Raw genomic sequence first — 16,874 nt, forward strand, 5'->3', positions numbered from 1 at the left:
TTTTAAACTTGGTTTGATATCATGATGTGTTTTCCTAGTCTTGGTACTTCTTCAATTAAGTATCTAGTTTCAATACTAGTTTTAGTTTTGATAATTATCTGAGTAACGATACATTTCTGTTGCAACCCCTTTGTCCAATGGCTTCAAATTGCATTAACAAAACACCTTAAAACAGTACATTTATTTCATTCAGTTGTACCACCAAACCAATCATTTCAACATCAATCCTAGCAGCTATTGCTTTTAGCCTCATTTGACCCACTGCAGGGACTTGTGCCTCTGCTGCTAATTTGTAAAACCTCAATTCTTCATCACGCTACGCAAAACATCAAGTCGGTTGTTTGCAAAAGTGCACAACAGGACTAAACCAGGACTAAACCAGGTCTAAACCAGGTCTAAACCGGGACTAAACCAGGACTAAACCAGGTCTAAACCAGGACTAAACCAGGACTAAACCAGGTCTAAACCGGGACTAAACCAGGACTAAACCAGGTCTAAACCAGGTCTAAACCAGGACTAAACCAGGTCTAAACCAGGACTAAACCAGGACTAAACCAGGTCTAAACCAGGTCTAAACCGGGACTAAACCAGGACTAAACCAGGTCTAAACCAGGACTAAACCAGGACTAAACCAGGTCTAAACCGGGACTAAACCAGGACTAAACCAGGTCTAAACCAGGTCTAAACCAGGACTAAACCAGGTCTAAACCAGGACTAAACCAGGACTAAACCAGGTCTAAACCAGGTCTAAACCGGGACTAAACCAGGACTAAACCAGGACTAAACCAGGACTAAACCAGGTCTAAACCAGGTCTAAACCGGGACTAAACCAGGACTAAACCAGGTCTAAACCAGGACTAAACCAGGACTAAACCAGGTCTAAACCAGGACTAAACCAGGACTAAACCAGGTCTAAACCAGGTCTAAACCAGGACTAAACCAGGTCCAAACCAGATCTAAACCAGGACTAAACCAGGACTAAACCAGGTCTAAACCAGGTCTAAACCAGGACTAAACCAGGTCTAAACCAGATCTAAACCAGGACTAAACCAGGATAAAACCAGGTCTAAACCAGGTCTAAACCAGGACTAAACCAGCTCCAAACCAGGACTAAACCAGGTCTAAACCAGGTCTAAACCAGGTCTAAACCAGGACTAAACCAGGACTAAACCAGGTCTAAACCAGGTCTAAACCAGGACTAAACCAGCTCCAAACCAGGACTAAACCAGGTCTAAACCAGGTCTAAACCAGGTCTAAACCAGGACTAAACCAGGTCTAAACCAGGACTAAACCAGGACTAAACCAGGACTAAACCAGATCTAAACCAGGACTAAACCAGGACTAAACCAGGTCTAACCCAGGTCTAAACCAGGTCTAAACCGGGACTAAACCAGGTCTAAACCAGGACTAAACCGGGTCTAAACCAGGACTAAACCAGTTCTAAACCAGGTCTAAACCAGGACTAAACCAGGACTAAACCAGGTCTAAACCAGGTCTAAACCAGGTCTAAACCGGGACTAAACCAGGTCTAAACCAGGACTAAACCGGGTCCAAACCAGGACTAAACCAGGTCTAAACCAGGACTAAACCGGGTCTAAACCAGGACTAAACCAGTTCTAAACCAGGTCTAAACCAGGACTAAACCAGGACTAAACCAGGTCTAAACCAGGTCTAAACCAGGTCTAAACCGGGACTAAACCAGGTCTAAACCAGGACTAAACCGGGTCCAAACCAAATCTAAACCAGCACTAAACCAGGACTAAACCAGGTCTAAACCAGGACTAAACCAGGTCTAAACCAGATCTAAACCAGGACTAAACCAGGACTAAACCAGGTCTAAACCAGATCTAAACCAGGACTAAACCAGGACTAAACCAGATCTAGACCAGGACTAAACCAGGACTAAACCAGATCTAGACCAGGACTAAACCAGGACTAAACCAGGTCTAAACCAGGTCTAAACCAGGACTAAACCAGGACTAAACCAGGTCTAAACCAGATCTAAACCAGGACTAAACCAGGACTAAACCAGATCTAGACCAGGACTAAACCAGGACTAAACCAGATCTAGACCAGGACTAAACCAGGACTAAACCAGGTCTAAACCAGGTCTAAACCAGGACTAAACCAGGACTAAACCAGGTCTAAACCAGATCTAAACCAGGACTAAACCAGGACTAAACCAGATCTAGACCAGGACTAAACCAGGACTAAACCAGATCTAGACCAGGACTAAACCAGGACTAAACCAGGTCTAAACCAGGTCTAAACCAGGTCTAAACCAGGTCTAAACCGAGACTAAACCAGGACTAAACCGGGACTAAACCGGGTCCAAACCAGGACTAAACCAGGTCTAAACCAGGACTAAACCAGGTCTAAACCAGATCTAAACCAGGACTAAACCAGGACTAAACCAGATCTAGACCAGGACTAAACCAGGACTAAACCAGATCTAGACCAGGACTAAACCAGGACTAAACCAGGTCTAAACCAGGTCTAAACCAGGTCTAAACCAGGTCTAAACCGAGACTAAACCAGGACTAAACCGGGACTAAACCGGGTCCAAACCAGGACTAAACCAGGTCTAAACCAGGACTAAACCAGGTCAAAACCAGGACTAAACCAGGTCTAAACCAGCACTAAACCAGGACTAAACCAGGTCTAAACCAGGACTAAACCAGGTCTAAACCAGGTCTAAACCAGGACTAAACCAGGACTAAACCAGGTCTAAACCAGGTCTAAACCAGGACTAAACCAGGTCTAAACCAGGTCTAAACCAGGACTAAACCAGCTCCAAACCAGGACTAAACCAGGTCTAAACCAGGTCTAAACCAGGTCTAAACCAGGTCTAAACCAGGACTAAACCAGGTCTAAACCAGGTCTAAACCAGGTCTAAACCAGGACTAAACCAGGTCTAAACCAGGACTAAACCAGGACTAAACCAGGACTAAACCAGATCTAAACCAGGACTAAACCAGGACTAAACCAGGTCTAACCCAGGTCTAAACCAGGTCTAAACCAGGACTAAACCGGGTCTAAACCAGGACTAAACCGGGTCTAAACCAGGACTAAACCAGGACTAAACCAGGACTAAACCAGGTCTAAACCAGGTCTAAACCGGGTCTCAACCGGGACTAAACCGGGACTAAACCAGGACTAAACCAGGACTAAACCAGGTCTAAACCAGGACTAAACCAGGACTAAACCAGGTCTAAACCAGGACTAAACCAGGACTAAACCAGGTCTTAACCAGGTCTAAACCGGGACTAAACCGGGACTAAACCAGGACTAAACCAGGACTAAACCAGGTCTAAACCAGGTCTAAACCAGGACTAAACCAGGTCTAAACCAGATCTAAACCAGGACTAAACCAGGACTAAACCAGGTCTAAACCAGGTCTAAACCAGGACTAAACCAGGTCTAAACCAGATCTAAACCAGGACTAAACCAGGTCTAAACCAGGTCTAAACCAGGACTAAACCAGCTCCAAACCAGGACTAAACCAGGTCTAAACCAGGTCTAAACCAGGTCTAAACCAGGACTAAACCAGGACTAAACCAGGTCTAAACCAGGTCTAAACCAGGACTAAACCAGCTCCAAACCAGGACTAAACCAGGTCTAAACCAGGTCTAAACCAGGTCTAAACCAGGACTAAACCAGGTCTAAACCAGGACTAAACCAGGTCTAAACCAGATCTAAACCAGGACTAAACCAGGACTAAACCAGATCTAGACCAGGACTAAACCAGGACTAAACCAGATCTAGACCAGGACTAAACCAGGACTAAACCAGGTCTAAACCAGGTCTAAACCAGGTCTAAACCAGGTCTAAACCGAGACTAAACCAGGACTAAACCGGGACTAAACCGGGTCCAAACCAGGACTAAACCAGATCTAAACCAGCACTAAACCAGGACTAAACCAGGTCTAAACCAGGACTAAACCAGGTCTAAACCAGGTCTAAACCAGGACTAAACCAGGTCTAAACCAGGACTAAACCAGGTCTAAACCAGGTCTAAACCAGATCTAAACCAGCACTAAACCAGGACTAAACCAGGTCTAAACCAGGTCTAAACCAGGTCTAAACCAGGATTACCAGTCATTCTGTCCTTCTGTGTTACGCTCCCTCCTCTGCTGCGGCGCCCCCTGCTGACTCTGGCAGATGTGACTAATGACAGCTGGAGGCCTAGAACAGATCAGGGCTATGTCAGGTCATAACCAGGACTAAACCAGGATTAACTGGGATTAAACCAAGACTATATCAGGTCAAACCAAACTAAACCAGAACTATACTGGGACTAAAACAGGTCTAAAACAGGAAAGACAAGAAAAAACAGGACAAACCAGGACAACTAAACCTGAAATATAGATGATCTAAACCAGTATTTCAACCAGGATTATATCAAATTTTAACTAAATCTAGGATTAAACCAGGACTTAATAACTTTTAAACCAGGTGTTAAACTAAACCTGGATTATATCAGGTCAAAACATAGACTAAACCCGACAACCTAAATAAGAGCTAAACTAGATGTAAACCCGGACCAATCCAGGACTATATCAAGTCTTAACCAGGACTAGGATTAAACTAGGACTGAATAAGGTTTAAAACAGGTGTTAAATTTACCCTGGATTATCAAAGGTCAAAACATGGACTAAACCTAACAACCTAAACAAGAGCTAAACTTGGTGTAAACTAGCCGGCCGCAGTCGTGAGTTTGACTTCCGGCTCCGACAATGTACTACATGTCCTCCCCTGTCTCTCCTCATTTCACAGCTGAAGCTGTCCTATCGAAAAGAGCCTACGGGCCAAAAACCCTTTAAAATAAAACAGGACTGAAACAGTTTTAAACTAGAACAAAACCGGGATTATATCAGGATTAAACTAAGTCTATCATTAACAAAAATCTCAATTCACACTTGAAACATGATTTTAAAATGTATTGCAAACTAAATACCAATGTTATTATCTTTTGTAATCGTGTATATTAGCGTCTGTATTTTGTATAAGTGTATATTAGTGTCTGTATTTTGTAATCGTGTATATTAGCGTCTGTATTTTGTAATCGTGTATATTAGCGTCTGTATTTTGTATAAGTGTATATTAGTGTCTGTATTTTGTAATTGTGTATATAAGTGTGTGTATTTTGTAATCGTGTATATTAGTGTCTGTATTGTGTAATAGTGTATATAAGTGTGTGTATTTTGTAATTGTGTATATTAGTGTCTGTATTTTGTAATTGTGTATATAAGTGTGTGTATTTTGTAATCGTGTATATTATTGTCTGTATTGTGTAATAGTGTATATAAGTGTGTGTATTTTGTAATTGTGTATATAAGTGTGTGTATTTTGTAATTGTGTATATTAGTGTCTGTATTGTGTAATCGTGTATATTAGTGTCTGTATTGTGTAATAGTGTATATTAGCGTCTGTATTGTGTAATAGTGTATATTAGCGTCTGTATTGTGTAATAGTGTATATTAGCGTCTGTATTGTGTAATAGTGTATATTAGCGTCTGTATTGTGTAATAGTGTATATAAGTGTGTGTATTTTGTAAAGTGTATATAGTAGTGTATGTGTTTCTGAATCCGCCCTGCAGCAGTGTGTGGTTGATATTTTGAGTTTAAGGCCAAATGGTTCCATGTCTTTGCTCATATTTGGTCTGCGGGTCGCTCCTCGTCCTTCTCCTCTTTCATTTATTGTTCCCACTCATGTTTCAAGCTCAGATCAGATGCTCTTCAAAGCCAACGGAAGCAGCCTGACGCGCCACGTTTGAGTGATGTGCTTTTAATTTGCAAAATGCCCTCAGTCTTTGGAATAAAAAGCTATTTCCCTTTGTCAAGTGGATTTAAGAGGAGAAGAGCAGAGCGAGGGGGAGATCAGAGGAGAGCCAGGGACCTTTTGATGGCCACCTCCATCAGCGGAACAGTAAATGCATTATAAAATAAATAAATAAATCAAATGAAAGGGAGCAACATGACAGCTGTGATCACAAACTGCATTTCCACCTGTATGAATTGTGCATATTTCCAAAAATCCACGTCAGAAAAGCTCAGAATAAATGCAAGTTTGGCAGCGTTTCCATGGAAGAGTCGGCGACCATAACTGAGCGTTGGTTACAGGAGCAGCTTCGTCGCGACACCAATTTGTTTGGTTTGGTTTTCCTGATGTCCTTTTTCTTTATTATTTAACCATTGTTTTTTTTTTTAACCACGATCATTTTATAGCAAGAAAAGGATAGTAGCAGTTTTCTTGACATGTTTTTTTCTTCCTCAGAAGCGTCTAAGACAAGACTAACAAGGGCAGAAATAGAGGAAGCACACCAGGAAAAAAACTCAAATTGGCCACAACAAATCACTGCAAACGAGAGAATCATGTCATGGATTGGGACAGGTCAAAAATAACTGGAACAGAAGGACAGAAGTGCAAACGCTGACCTTTAGGGAAGCAACAGAGAACAGGAAACGAGGCACAGCAGCAATGAACAGAGACGAAGGAGCTTTCATGCTTCCGCACGGCTGGACACACTTCTCCAGAGACCGGCAGGGGGCGTGACCAGGGGGCGTGGCCAGATCGATCGTTTGTCTTTATAAACAAAATAAACTAAAGAGTAATTAAAAGAAGACATGATACATTTCATTAATGGAGTTTAAGGCAGAGCTAAGTAACTAGAGTGATATAGCTTTAAACAGTCCCAAAAGCGTTTATTTCTCTTTGTGTAATTGTTTTTTCACTATAATCGCAACAGAAACATTTAACGATGCCATATATTCATAAAAAAAGGTCCAGGGTTTGTCAGGTCTTGGGATTGATGTTGGCAAATGTTACAAGGCCCTGAAAACGTATTTAATAATAATACATACATAACACATATTTAACCATCACAGGGAAGGTCAAAATGTGACTTAGTTCTGCTTTAAGTCCCATAACACGTTTCCACAGCAACAGTGAACAAACATAAACTGCCCCTGAGTTTCTGTCTAATGAGACAGCCTTTAGTATCTGGACAGGTTGTTCTTTGGCCCACAGATTTAGGTTTTGCCTCAAACTTTGTGCAGTGCAAATGTGTACGTTTATGTGGGCAAACAACCAGCATAATAGCATTATTTTGGCTTTGTTCATCACCTGTGTCCACTTTGCGGGTAAAGTCCAACGGTCACAAAGGTTTTAACAATCACTTCATGAGTTTGTACAGTTAAATGCAGATAAAAAGCTAAAAAAAATACTTCATCACTCTGGCTTTTCCCATGCTAAGAACTTACTTTTGGATCCACCTAGTGCCTACAGAGGGAATTACATAGAAGAGAAAGAGCAGAACATGCTAGCTTCCCTCCGACATGTTAATGTGGCCACACATTGTGATTTGACAAGTCTGGTGATGCTTTATGGACTTAAAAACAGCAATGAAGATGTCAGATAAATGTCATAGGTAGAATATGACGTGGCACATCAGGGAATTCAGAATGGAGTGTTTTAACGCTCGGAGGGAAAGGACTTTCTAAACAGGATTCATCAAACTAGCATGAATGACGCTAAATGCTAAAATGTCGAATACAACTATAAAGCAGACAAAGCACAAGCAAACACGTCTTCTTCTCCTGTCTCAGTATGTGTTGGACAGTCTGATCATGGTCTCTCCGGTACATTTAAGTTGCTCTGTGTTTTTAAAGCTCACGTCTTGTTTCTTCCTCTCTCCAGTGTTTGTGAGATCGTCGGACAGTCGGATGGCGGTCTCTCGGTCCTCCGTACTTTCCGACTCCTCCGCGTTCTGAAGCTGGTCCGGTTCATGCCCGCCCTCCGGAGGCAGCTGGTGGTCCTGATGAAGACCATGGACAACGTGGCCACCTTCTGCATGCTGCTCATGCTCTTCATCTTCATCTTCAGGTCAGTCTACAAATAACAAGTATTGCTTGTACTGATTGAGCAGATGATGTATTTAAAACTGTACCCACCACAGTTAAAGGTGCTCTATGTAACTTTTCTGGTGGAGGATCGGCCACCTTCTTGTCTGTTGCATTGCCTGACTTGTCCTGGTGGCATCTCACGCTTTCTCCAAGGAGATATTTTACTTTTATGGCCTAATTTGGAACATTTCAAGCAGGTATCGGATCCTCCACCTTTGTTGTTTGTGTTTGTGTTCTCTACTCTGCCTATTGCAGAATTTACGTTCAGAAATAGTTTTAATTCTTTATTTTTAGATAATGACATGACCTCACTGTAAAACTAAGCCTGCGTTTTAAAGCCTTCCTAAGCTAAACAGAAAAACAACAACAACAACAACAACAACAACAACAACAACAGCAACAACACATTGCATAACAATATATATATACACTCTGGCCAAAAGCAAATAAGGAACATATTTCATATAGTGGCTTAAAGGCGCAATGGACGATTTTTCGGTGATTTGAGAACTCAGGTGGAAGTGCGCATGCCACTCCCCCGTGTGGACTGTTACAACACACACGTGTGTTTGTTTATTAGCGCAACAGAGCGCATCACATCTCTCGTCTCCCGTAGATTTCTGTCCACTTCTGCGTCAGCTCGAACTGTCTTTCTCCTTCTTCATTTTGCCCCGTACACTGAGGGAACTATATTATGATAGATTCATGCGCTTAGGCACGCGGAAACGTGGGGACGAACCTGACGCGTTTTATGATTGATACGTGGCAGGACAAATGATTTATCCACGCCACGAGGAAATATGATAAAACATTTGCTGAAAAAAATCGTCCATTCCACCTTTAATATGAGAACATTAATGATCCACTTGAATCATAAAACCACATTATGCACAGTGTATAACTCCTTCTGTGAGCGGTAAAAAGGGTCATTCCCAACCTGCAGATCCCCAAAGCTTCTCACAGGTCCTCAGAGGTCCTCTGGGTTCTTAGAAAACAGATCCAAACTAAATTGTGTGAATTGAAAGACGGGATGGCAGGTCAGGCGCTTCAATAAAGTATTTTATAATCATCTTACAATAACTATAACTATAAAATCATTATATTTTCCGTATAATCGAACATGAAAATGTGGACAGATCTGAGGAGCACGACATCCTTTCATACTTTTAAAGTGTTCATCAGTGAGACATGTGACAATAACGTGAACCTCTTTTGGGGCATTTGTGATCGTTTGTTTGTCTAAAGTTTCTCTTTTACAGTTTACTCATTTATAGTATTGTATTTCATTTGTATTTATGTCATGTGTGTGAATGTTATGGATGGTGTTTTGTCTCTGTCTCCATCACCTTGACGACAGATGGAATGAGCCTGCATGGCACATTCACATGTTGGACTAATTCACTTCATTAATGTCACATATTAAATCAAAGTAAACATAATACTAAACATAAGACTTGGAAAATATCACGGAAAATATCAGTTACAACTCGCCCCTTGTGGCAGGACTAATCTAACTCAGGGAAGTATAAATGCTTGCTTCAAACCAGCACCTTCAGATTGAGAATTACTTAAACTAAATTACTTTTGAAACATTTTCCACATTACCATGGACTTGGACCATGGAAGATTTACGCTACAAAAACATTTTACAATGAACATTAGTTTTGGCCTTTGATATATTACTTACCTTTCCCGAGGTGTGTTGAATCTGTATCTTTGTAATAAAAATGAAATCAATGAAAGGAAAAGTGATGTCACAGGTCTGTAATCACTGCTGCATTTACTACAAGCTGTATTTGAACTGTCACATCATTTTCCAGGGCAGAGAGGTGCATAAGTTCCCTTGTTTTCCCATTGGCTGCTTTAGTAGTTTTAAAGGTGAATTCCTGCAGAGACACGAGGTCAAACTGTTCGCTCTTGACCTCAGAAATAATGAGCGAAAACGGTACAAATCACGTCAGAACTTCACGAGGAGCCGCGGTGAATCCACTAAAGCTGCTCCGACAGCACGTGTGAGAGCCGAGGTGAGGCTCTGGCATTTGAGACGCGTTACAGATACTTTAACTTAGAGTTTTATGTTGTTGTGTTGCTTTTGAGTCAATACTTTCTGTCCAGCATGACCAGGCCGAGTCGTGTAGCCAAAAAACCTTCTTCAGTTACTTAAGCGTGAAAGTAAAACCAAGTGAGATTTATTAAAACTGTATTATCATCAGAATGTCAACAGTAAAACATGACTTATGATTTGAAACATGTCTTTAAATGTGTTTTTCAGTATCCTGGGAATGCACATCTTTGGCTGCAAGTTCAGTTTGAAGACTGAGACCGGAGACACTGTTCCCGACCGCAAAAACTTTGACTCTCTGCTCTGGGCCATCGTCACGGTTTTTCAGGTAAAACTCATAATTACTGTCAAGGCGTTTTTCTTATTTATTGGTTATAAGGTCAAATGTATGAACCATAACATTATAACCACTGAAAACACTCCATGCTTGAGTCACGGCATTATCTACGGTGGTCAAAGAGATCTAGATGGTCAACTCAATTTATATTTGCAGAGAAAGATAATGCTCTTGAAACTTGAATTGTGATACTTGAAAAGTGTCTTTGCACCAAACATACAATTTGTGAATAATATTCACAAATTGTAAAGTAAAAGTTACATAGTGCTCCTATAATGAATGATCTTTAAGTTTACTGTGTGAGTCATCCACAGATCCTGACTCAGGAAGACTGGAACGTGGTCCTGTACAACGGCATGGCAGCCACTTCTCCTCTGGCCGCGCTCTACTTTGTGGCTCTGATGACGTTTGGAAACTACGTGCTGTTCAATCTGCTGGTGGCCATTCTCGTGGAGGGTTTCCAAGCCGAGGTGAGCGTCACTGTCGGACTGAGGGTGGAGGGTTCCAGGTCGAGGTGAGTGTCACTGTCCGACTGAGGGTGGAGGGATCCAGGCCGAGGTGAGTGTCACTGTTTGACTGTGGGTGAAGGGTTCCAGGTCGAGGTGAGTGTCACTGTCCGACTGAGGGTGGAGGGTTCCAGGTCGAGGTGAGTGTCACTGTCCGACTGAGGGTGGAGGGATCCAGGCCGAGGTGAGTGTCACTGTCCGACTGAGGGTGGAGGGTTCCAGGCCGAGGTGAGTGTCACTGTCCGACTGAGGGTGGAGGGTTCCAGGCCGAGGTGAGTGTCACTGTTTGACTGTGGGTGAAGGGTTCCAGGTCGAGGTGAGTGTCACTGTCCGACTGAGGGTGGAGGGTTCCAGGCCGAGGTGAGTGTCACTGTCCGACTGAGGGTGGAGGGTTCCAGGCCGAGGTGAGTGTCACTGTTTGACTGTGGGTGAAGGGTTCCAGGTCGAGGTGAGTGTCACTGTCCGACTGAGGGTGGAGGGTTCCAGGTCGAGGTGAGTGTCACTGTCCGACTGAGGGTGGAGGGTTCCAGGTCGAGGTGAGTGTCACTGTCCGACTGAGGGTGGAGGGATCCAGGCCGAGGTGAGTGTCACTGTTTGACTGTGGGTGAAGGGTTCCAGGTCGAGGTGAGTGTCACTGTCCGACTGAGGGTGGAGGGTTCCAGGTCGAGGTGAGTGTCACTGTCCGACTGAGGGTGGAGGGTTCCAGGTCGAGGTGAGTGTCACTGTCCGACTGTGGGTGGAGGGTTCCAGGTCGAGGTGAGTGTCACTGTCCGACTGAGGGTGGAGGGATCCAGGCCGAGGTGAGTGTCACTGTCCGACTGAGGGTGGAGGGTTCCAGGCCGAGGTGAGTGTCACTGTCCGACTGAGGGTGGAGGGTTCCAGGCCGAGGTGAGTGTCACTGTTTGACTGTGGGTGAAGGGTTCCAGGTCGAGGTGAGTGTCACTGTCCGACTGAGGGTGGAGGGTTCCAGGCCGAGGTGAGTGTCACTGTCCGACTGAGGGTGGAGGGTTCCAGGCCGAGGTGAGTGTCACTGTTTGACTGTGGGTGAAGGGTTCCAGGTCGAGGTGAGTGTCACTGTCCGACTGAGGGTGGAGGGTTCCAGGTCGAGGTGAGTGTCACTGTCCGACTGAGGGTGGAGGGATCCAGGTCGAGGTGAGTGTCACTGTCCGACTGAGGGTGGAGGGTTCCAGGCCGAGGTGAGTGTCACTGTCCGACTGAGGGTGGAGGGATCCAGGTCGAGGTGAGTGTCACTGTCCGACTGAGGGTGGAGGGTTCCAGGCCGAGGTGAGTGTCACTGTCCGACTGAGGGTGGAGGGTTCCAGGTCGAGGTGAGTGTCACTGTCCGACTGAGGGTGGAGGGATCCAGGCCGAGGTGAGTGTCACTGTCCGACTGAGGGTGGAGGGTTCCAGGCCGAGGTGAGTGTCACTGTCCGACTGAGGGTGGAGGGTTCCAGGCCGAGGTGAGTGTCACTGTTTGACTGTGGGTGAAGGGTTCCAGGTCGAGGTGAGTGTCACTGTCCGACTGAGGGTGGAGGGTTCCAGGCCGAGGTGAGTGTCACTGTCCGACTGAGGGTGGAGGGTTCCAGGCCGAGGTGAGTGTCACTGTTTGACTGTGGGTGAAGGGTTCCAGGTCGAGGTGAGTGTCACTGTCCGACTGAGGGTGGAGGGTTCCAGGTCGAGGTGAGTGTCACTGTCCGACTGAGGGTGGAGGGATCCAGGTCGAGGTGAGTGTCACTGTCCGACTGAGGGTGGAGGGTTCCAGGCCGAGGTGAGTGTCACTGTCCGACTGAGGGTGGAGGGATCCAGGTCGAGGTGAGTGTCACTGTCCGACTGAGGGTGGAGGGTTCCAGGCCGAGGTGAGTGTCACTGTCCGACTGAGGGTGGAGGGATCCAGGCCGAGGTGAGTGTCACTGTCCGACTGAGGGTGGAGGGATCCAGGTCGAGGTGAGTGTCACTGTCCGACTGAGGGTGGAGGGTTCCAGGTCGAGGTGAGCGTCACTGTTTGACTGTGGGTGGAGGGATCCAGGTCGAGGTGAGTGTCTAGACATTTACTCTGATTTATTAAAGCTTTACAAAAAAAAAAAAGGTCTTCCATCTAATATGTCAGCAAAATCGAAGCATGAAATTTAAACTTTCAGCATATTTCAGATTTAAATGTCACAAATGTGAGCAGTTAGAACTATCTTTATACATAACATTCCTTATATGGAAACATTGCCTTTTGCAGACCTTGTAATACACGTTTCTTACACATTTATCTAAGTAAACTACAGAAAACGATGTAAATTGTTATATTTCAAATACAGGAGAGAAAAGTCATTGGACCTGTTTTTCTTCTGAATCCATTTTAGATCCAGTTGAACCACAAACACACTGTAATATGAGATCATGTGGAAAAGGAAACATAAATAACGGACAGCATCTTCTATTAAAGCTTTTCAAAATGTGGACAGATTTGGAGAGAACATGTTTCTGAGGCTGGTGGACCTCCATCTGCTGCCTGTGACCTCTGACCTCTGACCTTCTCCCCGTGTTAGAAAGAACTCTCCATCAGGGACAATGCGCTCACAGGAAAACCACACGTGTTTAGCAGTTACTTTCCCATGATGCCTTGTTAAACGCTTAAATACCTCATTAAAGTGCAGTTTGTGATGTGTGTTTCCAAATATAGACGTGAAAGTCGACCAAAATCATGTTTAAAATACAATTAAAGCCACAAGAATGCAGAATAAGTCCATTTTAAAGTTCCCATATGACGCTGACTACTTTAAACCCATAAAAATGCATGTCTTCTGTAACTCGCATTTGAATCTGCCCAAACCAAAATAAATGGTGGATTGTGTATTGACTGATACAGAAAATATCCTTGGAATGAATCAATAATGTAATTACTGTGTTTATTGCGGTGTCCCAGGCTCCTGAAGGAGATAGGGCGCTTATAATGAATCTTTTTCTGAAGTAATAATATCTGCTCCCATGACATTAGCAAATAAAATACCACGATTACGGTTTCGGAGGATATTGACTGATAAACGGATCATGTTTTAGGAGATGCTAAAATGCTTGATTCAGTGGAAAACTATAGTCAGGAGTGTAACTTTTAGCCATGTTCCAATTAGATAAAGATGCCCGTATTTTTTAATCCAACGCTCACACTTTATTAGACTAAATATGTATTTTTTACAGATTGATATAAGTCAGGTCACAGTTTCTTTTTCTTTTCTTTGTTTTTAATGATTTTGTTGCCCGTAGGCTTCATTAGAAGAGAGGAAAGTGTGAAATGGGTCAATTCAGATGGGAGTGATTGACAGGTGGATTAGCCAGTCAGAGACAGACATGATCCGCCCTTCTCATTATGGCGGCTTACGAAAGAAAAAGAAAGGAATAAAATACCAGAGGGACTGAAAAACATTGTGGATTTCTGCAGAATCAATGAGCAAAGCACAAAACCCTATTTATCTGAGAGAAGTTTGATTTTGTTCTAAATGATCAATGACCAAGGGACTCGTCTTTTTCACCTGCGTCACAGAAATGAACTCATCTGATTGCACAGTTCTGTTTGAGTTTGCCTCACGGCGCGACAGAGGAAGAGGAGACCACACTCTAGGGCTGCACTGAGTATATCAACATCGCAATATATCGTGAAGAGTATCGATACAGACATGTGCATCGTGATACTTTCAAACAACATAAAGTCATTGTAATTTGCAGTTATTATTAGTTATTATGAAAATGCTGCGTTTGGACTGAATCTGCTGCTGAAAATATGACATAGGACAAGAAAGAAAAAACAGTGTGAACATGAAATTCCAATGCATTTTTGTCATTCTATGCAATCAAAACATAATTTTAGTCAACATTCAGCACTGGTTTTAAGGGATATCCAGGTATAGGGGCCTGTACTGCGTCATGGTCAGAGTGAAGGGATTCACATCGTAGGAATTTGGTGAAGTACTATGCAATACCCGGCCCAACCACACTCATACTGTAAAGCTGCAGCCGTGTAAACCTTTAAATACGTTGATATGAGGTGGAACCGCTCAGCATAGACACATGTGAGAGGGCGGGTCAGATATGGAACAGTCCTAACTTTGTCCTTCTGAAACCCATGGACAGTGTCGATGAACCAGGAAGACACAGGGACTGAGAGGGACGCGACATGAAAACTTAAAAATGCACACTGAAAATTAGTAATCGAACAAAGGCAACGCATGAGACAATGAGACAATATGTAAATTTAACTTTTTTGGACGATTGTTGTCTGTTTCGTTCTGTCAAGTCCTGTGTTCTTTGTTTTGTTGAGTAAATAAATAGATAAAAAGAAATCTGGCTGCACAATTAAAACTCGCAAAGACTGTTATTATTTAGAGAATAGAATGCAAAGAACTAAATATTCTGTCTTTAATAAATAAACCGTGCTGTGCCTTTTTATGGGATTCTTTATACATCAGTTCATATTCCAGTTTTATTTCTAATGTTAATATTTCTAAAAGGTCTGAAGTTTTGATAATAGTGAATATAAAGTGTAAATGTAACTGGAAAAATCACAATTTGAACTGATCCAGAACTGAACCAGGTCTGGACCAGGTCTGAACCAGAACTGAACCAGGACTGAACCAGGTCTGGACCAGGTCTGAACCAGAACTGAACCAGGACTGAACCAGGTCTGAACCAGGTCTGAACCAGGTCTGAACCAGGTCTGAACCAGGACTGAACCAGGTCTGGACCAGGTCTGAACCAGAACTGAACCAGGTCTGAACCAGGACTGAACCAGGACTGAACCAGGACTGAACCAGCCTTTTATTAGGTCCAGTGAGTAAAAATGAGCAGATACAGAATTGGACACTTTTGATTTGAATAAATAGGTTCAACCTCAAGTTAAATAAGGTTCCAATCCATTCAAATGAATCATAAAGAAAACTACATTTTTAAATAACTCCTTCTCTCTCTCTCTGCTGCTGCTGCTGCTGCTGCTGTTGTAATAGTTAGAGCCAATTCCTCCTGGTTTTCAGCAGTAAATCCTCACAAACACACACCTCCCTCTGGACCTGTGCGAGCTCATGCTGCTGCTGTTTTACGGATCTGGTGTTTGTACTAATCACATGACTGTAATCCTGATCTGTGCTTAAACACCATATTGTCTGTTTTCTGCAGGGAGATGCAAATCAATCCTACTCCGACGACGACCGCTCCTCCTCCAACTTCGACGGGAGCGAGAAACACGACTCCATTAAGCTGTCCGGTCAGTTAAACTCAGCAAACTCTGGCCTTTATGTCCGTGGGTTAAAGAAGAATGAAAAAGAGGACAAAATGATATGTTATAAATGGTGAAAAGTCCTCAAAATGTCCCCAGAACAGAATTAGAAAACAAACATTCCCACGGTAAGTGAACAAACTAGGAATGTGCTCTGGCTTGTGATGAAACCATGAATAATAATAATACAATTTCAAAATATAACCAAACAAAGGCACGCATAAAATAAACAAAATAAAGTAAGTAAAATTTACTGTAAACTAGCAATGCAACATATTGAAACTAAAAAACTCACATGATGGAATTGCAACTCAGTAGAATATTTTAGATAATGGGGCAATTAATTTGATCACATACTGTATTTCAATTAGAAATATACAATATAATAGAATAAAACATGTGACACATTGGCTTTTAACAGGACTTTTTCAGCTTTAATCGGCTTTTGATATCAGAGGAAGATGAAGAACAAGACATTTCTTTATAGAGCACATGCCATACATTCCATACCAGGTAAACCAGCCATAACCTGACGTGTTGAGGGGAGGGGCGTGTCTTTTATCAGATGTTAGTCCCAGGCATGGTCAGTTTGACAGATCTATCGCACTGACCTGGATGGAACTAATTGGTCCTTATAGCATATTGGCAATATTACCAAATTGCACAGATTAAACATCATGTAAAAGACATTTACAAACTCAACATATTGCACAGTAAATTCATCATGTGAGTAAAGTCTCTTTCATAAAACAGCATATTCTTTTAGCTGAGTCTTGTATTAGCTTTTGTCTTGGGAAAGAAAATGGCTCC

General features: G+C 43.1%; 1 protein-coding gene across 1 annotated transcript in view; it reads left to right on the forward strand.

Moving 5' to 3' along the window:
- The window catches only part of LOC140377342 (voltage-dependent T-type calcium channel subunit alpha-1I-like), a 302,547-nt gene that overhangs the window by 167,223 nt on the left and 118,450 nt on the right, over window positions 1-16,874 (forward strand). Inside the window, exons 10-13 of the mRNA XM_072462718.1 lie at window positions 7,700-7,885; window positions 10,178-10,295; window positions 10,619-10,774; window positions 15,965-16,052. Coding sequence (XP_072318819.1) covers window positions 7,700-7,885; window positions 10,178-10,295; window positions 10,619-10,774; window positions 15,965-16,052 — 548 coding nt within the window. The remainder of the gene's footprint in view (window positions 1-7,699; window positions 7,886-10,177; window positions 10,296-10,618; window positions 10,775-15,964; window positions 16,053-16,874) is intronic.

Source organism: Eucyclogobius newberryi, unplaced genomic scaffold, assembly GCF_026437365.1.
Source record: "Eucyclogobius newberryi isolate DKJ021-1_F unplaced genomic scaffold, fEucNew1.0.hap1 SCAF_4, whole genome shotgun sequence".
NCBI lineage: Eukaryota > Metazoa > Chordata > Actinopteri > Gobiiformes > Gobiidae > Eucyclogobius > Eucyclogobius newberryi.